The 10,551-nt window shown below is 46.2% G+C and overlaps 1 protein-coding gene across 1 annotated transcript; it reads right to left on the bottom strand.

Annotated features, from left to right (window-relative positions):
* Positions 1-1,195: 1,195 nt before the first annotated feature.
* On the bottom strand, positions 1,196-2,893 carry LOC133452158 (tripartite motif-containing protein 16-like). Its single transcript, XM_061731379.1, has 2 exons — positions 2,540-2,893; positions 1,196-2,425 (listed from the first exon to the last, which is right to left on the bottom strand). Exons 1-2 carry the CDS (start codon positions 2,801-2,803, stop codon positions 1,196-1,198), a joined length of 1,494 nt encoding a protein of 497 aa, XP_061587363.1. The 5' UTR covers positions 2,804-2,893.
* Between the last annotated feature and the right edge of the window lie 7,658 nt (positions 2,894-10,551).

Below are 10,551 nucleotides of genomic sequence, written 5' to 3'. Positions count from 1 at the left end.
GAAAGAAAACGTTTCGTCCGCCGTCGGATCGGCAGCTTTTCGTCCCGCTTTCACGGTGGCGGAGTCGTGTGGAGCTCCGCCCCCTGCTGTCCTAGCCCCGCCCCCTGCTGTCGGAGCTCCGCCCCCTGCGTGCTACCATGGCAACCCCGTGGAGGGCGGGGCCGGCGTCCCGGAGACGAGCCGCCACCTCCAGGAGTCCCAACCTGGTTGTTGTACAACGAGATCTTGACAGATATTTAACCCTCGTAAACTGCCTATTTTGTTATAATAAAAGTCTATATTGAACTTTACTCGAGCACTACTACTACGGGAATTATTTTCTTTGCATCGTTAATCAGATATGAATAGAAATGTTTAAAGAGATTTGAATATGAATATATATTTTTCTTTTTCTTTGATCACCACCTCCTCTGTCTTTTAATTTTCTTTTTTAAGCATAATAAAAACTTAACAAGAAAAAACGTCGGTGCCCGACTCTTCTTCCTCCGGCGAGTCGTCACTTTCGGCTCCGCCCCCTTTATTATGGGATGTTTGTTCATGAAAGCACAACGAAGACGAACAAGATCTGTTCCTGACGTAAACGCAGAAGCTCCACCCCGACGCTCGTCATCAGCAGGTTTTGCCGGTTGATCTGGAACGTTCATGTGTGTTAAACACAACGCCAGGAGGGAAAGACACCAGCAGTGGTGTTGGGAAATAAGGATAAAACCAAAGCCAGACCCCTAAACTATCCAGAGTTTTATAAAAAACTGCCTCCGTTTGACCTGAATATTAGATTCATGTTTTCTCCTTCAGATCTGAGTCAAATCCTGGAATGAAGACTGAAGAAAACACTTTGTTGAAACATCACCAGTTTTATTTCTTACGAAATATTCCGATTGTTAAACATGAAACATCCTCAACAGATTTAGATATCAACATCATCTGATTTGCAGATCTGCTGGTTTTTATGTTCAGGTTCATGAAGCTGAAGAAGAATAATGTGATTAAAACATAAAGACACATTTAGAGTTTCAGGTTGATCAAATAAAATAGACTAAAACATCCAATAAATGACCAAAATAAGAGTGAAACCTGAAAAACACCTGAACAACAAAGTTCCTCTACAATCAGAGTTTGAGATGTGGATCTCTGAACGATGAAGAAACATCACAACAATCAACACTGACTCATAAACACGGAGAAGGAAACGCGTCTATCTGAGTTTACAGAACTCAGCTGAGTCTCCAACAGTTTTACCAACCCAAACTCCAGCGTGTAGCGGCTGAGTGAAGGTGGTCTGGACTCTGTGGAGGAGGGTCGTGGTTTCAGAGACGCTGTAGAAGGACAGAACTCCTGCTCTGTGATCCAGGTAAATTCCTATTCTGGAGGTCGGAGGACCTGAGATGGAGGTGTGGATGTTGTTGTAATAAAATTCATATCTGTCTGAGGAACAACGTAGTGACCAAGATTTGTCATTAAATGGAAATGCACTTTCCCTCCCAGATCTGCTGATATTCTTGTATGAAACTGCTACAAAAACTACATTTGCTTTCTTCTCCACCTCCCAGTAACGACGTCCAGTCAGACTCTCTCTACTCAGGACCTGAAAATATGTAGTGAATCTGTCTGGATGATCAGAATAAGACTGATCTTTGTCCATTAAAGTCACCTTTCTGTTCTCCTCTGACAGTAACAGCTGTTTGTGTACTGTGTTTGGATCCAGAGTGATTTCACATGAATACTTCAAGAATCCAGCTCTGCTCTTTGGTTCTTTGGGCAGTAAAACATCCACATCAGTGATGGTCAGTGAGACGTTTGTCCACGTGTCTCTCAGGATGTCCTGTAGTCGACCTCTGACCTCTGACACGGCTGCTGTCACATCCTGAAAGTACCTGAGAGGACGGATGCTGATGCTGGAGGAGTGTGTGGACTCACTGATTGATGACAGTGAGTGGTAGTTGTGGAGGAACTGGTTGTGGTCCTCGGTGTCTGAGAGCTGCTTCATCTCAGCGTCTCTCCTCTTCAGGTCAGTGATCTCCTGCTGCAGCTTCTCCTCAAGCTCTCTGACTCTCCTCACTTCAGTTTCCTGCTGGGATCTGATCTGCTGCTTCACTTCAGAGCTTCTCTTCTGGAGGAGAGAGATCAGCTCAGTGAAGATCTCCTCACTGTCCTCCACTGTTTTATCAGCAGACTGATTGATGGCCTCCACCTCCTGTTGAAGCAGCTTCACATCTTTCTCTCTGTCCTGGATCTCCTGCTGGATTTGTTGTCGACTCACCTCCATCTCTCTCTGCCTCTCCGTCCTTTCTGCTGCAGCTGAGACTATGTCGTGGCCTTTATGTTCCTCCACAGAGCAGAGATAACAGATAGACTTCTGATCGGTACGACAGAACATGTTCATCACCTCACCGTGATGGGGGCAGATGTTTTCCTGCAGGGGCTTCTGGCAGTAATAGGCCAGACAGACCACACAGATGATGATGATGATGGCTTTCAGTTTTCTTCCAGAGCGGAAATCACAGGCCACATCTTCAGGTCCAGCATCGAAGTGATCAGCAGGAGCAGCTTGGACTCCAGTTTTCTTCATCTGCTCCACTAAAGCTGCTAACATGGTGTTTTTCACCAGCTCAGGTCTCGGTATGAACGTCTGTCTACACTGAGGACAGCTGGGGAGTTTCTTCTCCTCTTCATCCCAGAAGTTGTTAATACATTTCATACAGTAACTGTGTCCACAGGGAATAGTCACCGGATCCTTTAAAACTTCCAAACAGATCGAACAAGAAAAGGTTTCCTGGTCCAGCTGATCTCCTTTCTGCGCCATTTCTCCTCTCGATAACTGAGACTGAGACAGTTTTACTTCCTCAAAGGTGAAAATAGTCAGAGCTCTGATCTACAAATCAGGTGTGCAGAGAACGGAGGCTGTCAGCTCTGTGTTCAGCTTGTGTTGTTCAGACCCGTCTTATAGCTGCAGATCTGCAGGGGAGGGAACCAGGAAACCTGCTCAGACTGGATCTACCGGTTTATCAGCCTCCAGCAGGATAAGATGTCTGAGATAAAAACACTTGAACTCTTTCAGAACAGGAAACGTTCCTGTTTCAAACTACTATCAGTCTCACGTTCCAGCATGGGCGTCAGTTTGATTTCAGAAGTGCTGGGGACATTTACCATAAACCTTAGTAAGGTTTGAAAAGTGCTGGGTACGAGCTACGCCCATTACTTCCGAATTGATGTTTCATGATAAATAATAGGCATTGCTTATTATTATTATTATTTTAATATTGCTGATCATGGCTTACAGTTTAAGAAAACTCAAATATCCTATCTCAAAAAATTAGAATATTCTGGGAATCTTAATCTTAAACTGTAAGCCATAATCAGCAATATTAAAATAATAAAAGGCTTGCAATATTTCAGTTGATTTGTAATGAATCCAGAATGTATGACATTTTTAGACTCCAGAAAAATAAAGGACTTTATCACAATATTCTAATTTTCTAAGACAGTCCTGTAAACTTGTTTGTGTCGTTGTGCTAAACCACTTGCGAATATCCACGGTTACTTTGTGTTAACGGAGCATCAGAGAGCAGAGTCTTGCTGCTGCAGGAAACTGCGCGCTGGAAGCAGATCAGTGACGGACACTGGCTGATTTATGGTTCCGCGTTGCACCAACGCAAAGCGTACGGCGTAGGATACGCAGGGATGCGAACGTACGGTGCGCGATCCTGCGTAACCTACGCCGTAGGCTTTGCCGTCGATTTAACGCGGAACCATAAATCAGGCTTGACGCGCTGGCATTTGTCAGTTTTCTTTTCGTCTTTTCAACTGAGCATGAAGACACATAAAATGAGGGTGCAATGCTTATGCACCCTCGTAGAACCGGGCCTGCGGAACGCAACTTTTAATTCCAATTTCCCAACTCCTACCTGGAAGTGAAGCCCGAGTCCTCCCCGCTGTCTGGGACACACATATAAAGATCGGGCACTGTTGTCCCGCGACTAAGATTTTGCTGGCCTTAATGTTCCCTGTGTTTTATTTTGTTCATTATTGATACATTTAGTGTTGATGTGTGTGTGACAGACGTGTGTATGGGGCGTTAATGAAAATACGGGACAAATCGCGTCTTACTTAATTTTTTTTTTTTTTTTTTTTTTTTTTTTTTTAAGTGGTGGGGACAAATCTGCTCGTCAGACAAAGTGGTGGGGACACGTCCCCACCGTCCCCGGTGGAAATGACGCGCCTGCGTTCCAGGTTTCCAGGTCGTTTTAACGCCAGTTTCTCAACAATGACACAGATACATGTTTAACTTGGACTCAAAGCTGTTCTTGGTCGTTTGAATAAAAATGTGAATTAAAGAGTTCTTGGTGAGGTGACTGTGACTCTTCAAAGAGATGTGCTTCTCATCAGAAGATCGCTGGTTCAACTCCCAGTTTAGATGCGTTAAAGCATCTAAAGTTTTGGGGGGGTTCCGGCGCAGCCCATCCAATGTTGCGGCTCTCCAACCTGGTAGCAGTGTTAGGAGGGTGATACTGGGGGGGGCAGGGAAGGTGTTGGGTAATGAGGGATGTGTATTTACGTATCAGCCACCGTCTTTGATGTTATCAGCTTGGTACAGTTCTGTGTTGTGCAACTCATAGGTAGCTTGGCTGTCCAGTTATCGAAGGCTAATGATAATTCTATTAAAGAATTATTAATAATTAATAAAGTGGACTATATATCAATTTGAATTATCAAAATGATAATAACTCTCGGGGCACCACCCCCGATGCCTTACTTCGGGGGAAATTTGATAACTAAAACAGCAGAAAATCAGTCTCATATGATTATGGTTTATCCTGCATAACAGCAAATCCTACTACCACTTACAGGATGAAGTGAAGGCGTGATGTCCGAACACTAGGCTCTGCTTAAACAAATCAATTTGTGACCAAATCTTGCATGAAATAACAACCACTCATAAAGAAATCAATCAGAATTTATTTACATACGGGTATCAAAAGGGATGTAAATAAATACCCGAATAAATCTGATGGCACACGACATTATTATAAAACCATTAACTAACAAGAAAAACAACAATCAATAAAATGAAACATAAACGTTAAATGCATGGAATGAGAAAAAAAAAAAAGAAATCAAGCAATAATAACGAAGATACAGAACATCTACAGTTCAAACGAGGCTCCTGTGGTCTTTTAAAGATGGACGCGCCCTCTGGGCCACGTGCAATCGGACCGGATGGCGAACGCAGCATTTAACGTGCCTACGGCAGAAAACAACGACTACCAAATAGTCAAACATGATAATGATAACAATGATGATGTAACCTCAGCTCTGAACACAGATTTAGCTCTGTAACACTCTTAAGTTACTGATAACCCAGGTCTCACAATCTCACACACAGTTCTGAACACTCTTAAATCCTACTGATCACTGCTACGCGGGCTCACGTCTCCTCTGGGATCCGGAATCGGGTGCCTGCGGGTTTGTCGACTGGGTTCGCGGTCCTGCTGGGGTTTCGCAGTCAGGCTATCGCGTCCCGTCCCTTCCCCTGAAACGGATTAGACAGCGGCGGGGCCGCCTCGTGCCGGGCCGTGGTTCCGGACCAAAACGGAGGCTCACACGCATTCCTAGGCGCGGCGGGGGGACCGGTCTCTCCGCCGTGCTTCCCTCTCTGCGCCGGTCGCCGACGCGCGGCCGTCCGGGCCCCGGGAGAGCTCACGCCGGGCGAGACGCCGGCCGTCCGTCCCCGATCCCTGCGCCGGTTGGCAGACAGGGGCTCGGAGCGGGGAGGGGGGGTTCAGTCTGAGTTGCAGCTGTGTCCCGATCTGGTTGCCGGGAGCGCGTGGGCGTCGGAAGCTTGGATCTGTGAACTTAAAGAGGAACAGAGTTTAGTGAGAAATCGGAGCCTCCCGGGGGACCGCGGCTTCAACGGCCGGACCCCGCAGGGCCCGGTCCGGTGCGGGCCTCCTGCCTCCCCCCAGCCCGGGGGGAGAGAGAGGTGGGATCTTTGGCCCAAAGCCAAGAAGATCCAGCTGTTCCAGGACGAGATGTAGTTGAGAAGAGAAAGAAAGGGAGCAGCGGCAGGGGTTTTGATCCTACGCGCGCTGCGGTGACGTCATCGGTGCCTCGTTTGTGATTGGATGCGCGCCGCTTGTAGGCGCCGCCCCATCCCGCAAGGCTTGCTGGTAGGTTTTGTGTCTGTCCAAAGAGGCCTGGTTTTAGGGCTCCGCTGCTTCCCGACCCCTGCTTAGGTGTCATAAAACCCCAAGGAAGTCTGTTTTCCCTGGCAGAAACCCTGCTGGGTCCTTGTTTTGATCTCCGGCCATGCAGTGGGGGTCGTAAACGGACTATCTCGACCCAGGCCGAGATAACCAGGAGTTAGCAGCAGGGGGTCGCAGGACTTCAGGAAGAAGGGGCAAAGTCTGGTTTTACAGGTCCTCATAATCACAAAATGTTCATACATTTTATAAGTCCACATGATCACTGGGTGCGGCCCAACATCTGATACAGGTCTTGTTTTCATTTCAACTCCTCCAAGGTCTTTTCCATCCTGCCAATGAGATCAAAAACCGCAGCTAGCCTGCGATTCTGTTCAAGAATTGCATCCAGGTTGCGATTTTTCTCCCCAACGTTTGAGAGTGTTGGTGGCACAGCTTATCCCTTCAGTCACGTCAGGCAGCTATGAAAGGGCCAGAATAGCTGTTGACGTTTTCCAAATTTGTGGATATGCTGGGGAATTGCCAGCTCCAAAAAGTAGAAATCCTGTTATCAGAAATCCAACTATGAAGCATCTTCAACATCCTCGACCGACAGTATGGACAGACACACGATCCTCCACGTCTTCCAGGAGTCCATCGTGTCTCCAGCAGTAAGCGTCCCGTCGGGGCAAGAGGCTCCCATCTGCTCTGTTTTCTCGGACAGAAAATGTGGCCAGTTGTGTTCTGAGACCAGCTAACCAAATCCATGATTTTAGAAGTGAAGATCCCCTCACGGCCCTCCACTGTTTTATCAGCAGACTGATTGATGGCCGCCACCTCCTGCTGAAGCAGCTTCAGCAGGAGTGTGTGGACTCACTGAGTGGTGGCAGTGAGGGGCAGCTTTGGAGAAACTGGTTTTGGTCCTCGGTGTCTGTGAGCTGCCTCATCTCAGCGTCTCTCCTCTTCAGGTCAGTGATCTCCTGCTGCAGCTTCTCCTCAAGCTCTCTGACTCTCCTCACTTCACTTTCCTGAAGTGAGTTCCAGTTTCTTCTTCGAATCGAATCTAAAAAGAAAAAACTAACCGAAAAATCTGCTTATCTTTACGGCAACTCGGACCCTCCCGTAAGAATTTACTTAAGATATGGGGAACTGGCGACGCAGGGTTTGAGGTGGTGAAATGAAGTCAGATTCATGTCATACTCTTAATAATGTCATCACATATCACAACATATATCAGACTTATAATAAAATAGTGCTGATCGCGATGCCGCTCTGTGTTTGAAGCTCAGCGTGGGGGGGGAGATTGCTGCCGCTCCGAGCCCACTACTCCACGCCGAAGAGAAAAAAAGAAAGTGTTCTGATTAAAATAAGGAAAGTTGGACTACAAGGATAAAGTTTTAAAAAAAATAAAAATGAAAGAAATAGTCCCTTCTCCCCGTGTGTGTCTGCCTGTCATGCACGGGTACGTGCGCACATGTTGTTTACTTTTAAGCCGGAATTATGGTTCTGCGTCACACCAACGCAGAGCCTACGCCGTAGGGTCCGGCGTAGGTGCGCGTCGCCGCGTACCCTACGCCGTAGGCTCTGCGTTGGTATAACGCGGAACCATAAAACAGCCTAGAGCAGCTCTGAGGGGAGACGGGAGGGAGAAGGGGGAAATGGAAAAAGTGGGGCGAGGGGGACAAATACATGATTTTGAAAAGTGGGGGGGACATGTCCCCCCTGCCCCCAGTGGAAATTGCGTCGTGGCACTAACGGGCAGCAACGGCGTGCTGCCACTCACTCGCTTTATTTTATACTATTTATATACTTTTTCTACTTTTACTGTGACCACCAAATAATCTCGTTTCACTGTCCTCTTTCCACATCATCCACAACATCTAGATCTCAGATCTCAGTGAAATTCAGTGGCACCGTGGCTCGACACGTTCATTCATTCTGAAGCCAAACAGGCTGCAGGAAGCCACTGCGCATGCTCAGCAGGCTCATTCATATGCAAAAAATACCATTTATGGTATGAAGTGGGCGTGTAGAGGGCGGGATATGAGGCGGATTCACCTGCACAACCTTCCAGCTGGACTGTGATTTATAAAGAGAACCTTACGTGGAAGTCTGCGTGCACGCGGTTTTATAGATCCAGATTTTTTTTTGCGCCCGCCATTTTCGGCTTTTGAGTGTACGTGCAATTTTAGTATGACTCCTACGCAGTCCATTTTAAATTAGGCCCCAGGACATCTTAGATAAAACACAAACGGCCAAAGAACTGAGCATATGTGAAAACCCAGATCGAGCTGAGGAACAAGAAAGCCTCCAGAAGGAGGTAGAGGCACTAAAACTGTCATTGCAGGAAAAAGAGAATGAAATGCATGACCTAATGAAAAATAGCATGAACCCCCCTTTGAGTTTTAACACCCTAGTGAAGAACAACACTGCCACACCACCAAATGGCTCTATCTGGCGCAAAGATTTTAAGATATCAGGACAAATAGGGGAGCCCGGACAAAAAGATAGACTCACTTTTTCTAGCTTGGCCAGGCAAATTGAAAATGGACTCGTTAAAGACTACCCAGAGTCCGAGATCACTGATGCAGTAATCCGTGCCATCACACCAGGCCTGCAGATAAGGAGCTACCTGGAAGGAAAAGAAAACCTCACATGGCCTGCATTTAGGATTCTCAGATCTCATTATCAGGAAAGAAGCGCCACAGAGTTGTACAAGCAACTCACCTCAGAGGTCCAGAGTAGTAAAGAGACGCCCCAAAATTTCCTGGTAAGGGCAATGGACCTGAGGCAGAAGATCCTGTTCGCTTCTCAGGAAGTTGAATCAAGTCTAAAATATGACCCAGCACTAGTCCAGAGTCTTTTCATGCATACTGTCCTAACGGGTCTGCAGAACGACAATATTAAAAGTGATTTACAGCCTTACCTCCTGCAAACAAATACATCAGATGAGCTGCTGCTGGAGAAAGTGAACATCGCCTGCACCAATGAAAAGGAAAGACAAGACAAAAAGAAACTTTCAGCCCCATCACGAATAACTAATAAATAAATAAATACTAAATACTAAATAAGTAAATACTGTCCAATCCAGTGATCCCCCAGTGGAAAAGAAAAGCACCATCCAGCAAAGCACAGCCAGTCCACCTCCTGATCTCCTCTCAGAAATTAAAGAAATACGTTCTGACATGACTGCTGAAAGACCTGAGGGCTGAGGTTTCCCAAATTAGAGAAACCATTCAAAAGTCAACACCTGCAACCCCACAGTATCCTCCACTGAGCAGAAAGCCAGAAAATGTGTCTGCCCCTCCCTCAGTGTTTGCACACTAACCCTAACCCCACAGCCTCCACCCTTTAAAGCTGAACAGAATTGTATGCAGTTTTATCATCAGCAACTACCAGCAATGGTGCAGGAATACCGACCGGCGTTTGGACCTGGTGTAAATTGTAATTTAGTATAACATACATTTTATTGCTTTAAGACTAAGGCACAGATCCTGTTTTCAAGTGAACATTCCTATGCTGCCGAGGGCCGAGGTCAAGCTCCTTTTGACACAGTGCCTGGCATGGTTGTCAGGGTGATATATATATATATTCTGTCTTTTGTTCCCAGCCTGGCTGCACTATAAGATGTCCCTAAACATCTCCAGGTCATTACAGGCTGACTGCTCATCTGATCACGCTGCACTGTGTGATTCTCCATTCATGAATGTTCTCTTTTATTAAAACTCCAGAAAGACATCTGAGTGTGTCCTGACTTTTTTTTTTTTAACACTTTATTGAACGAACAACAAATCTTGCCACCACACTGGACAGGTGAGGGAAACAGCACAGTTTCAACAAAGATTTGCACCACAGCGATACTATCCAGCACCACGCCCGCGCCATAGGTCATAACTAAATCCAGATAAAACTGAGGTTTTAATTATTGCCCAAAGTAAGATTGCTGCAGACATTGCAGATCGTCTAGGATCATTAAAACAGAATATTTGTTCTAACCCCAGAAACCTTGGTGTTATTCTGGATCAGTCCCTGCTTTTAGATAAACATATTCATTCCCTATCTCGCACTTGCTTTTATCACCTCCGTAATATCACCAAACTAAGATCAGTTGTATCGCACCAGGAGTTAGAAACGACTTGACCACTGTAATTCCCTTTTCACCTGTCTGTCCAAAACCTCATTGGATCGCCTCCAATTGGTTCAGAACACAGCTGCTAGAATACTCACCAGGTCTAGGAGATCATGTCATATTACACCCGTCCTCGCCTCTCTACACTGGCTCCCAGTTCAATACAGAATACGTTTTAAAATATTAGTTATTACTCATCGAGCCCTCCATGGCCAGGCACCAAATTATCTGTCTGACCTGCTA

Source organism: Cololabis saira, chromosome 10, assembly GCF_033807715.1.
Source record: "Cololabis saira isolate AMF1-May2022 chromosome 10, fColSai1.1, whole genome shotgun sequence".
Classification (NCBI taxonomy): domain Eukaryota; kingdom Metazoa; phylum Chordata; class Actinopteri; order Beloniformes; family Belonidae; genus Cololabis; species Cololabis saira.
This window is presented reverse-complemented; position numbering and strand designations above follow the sequence as displayed.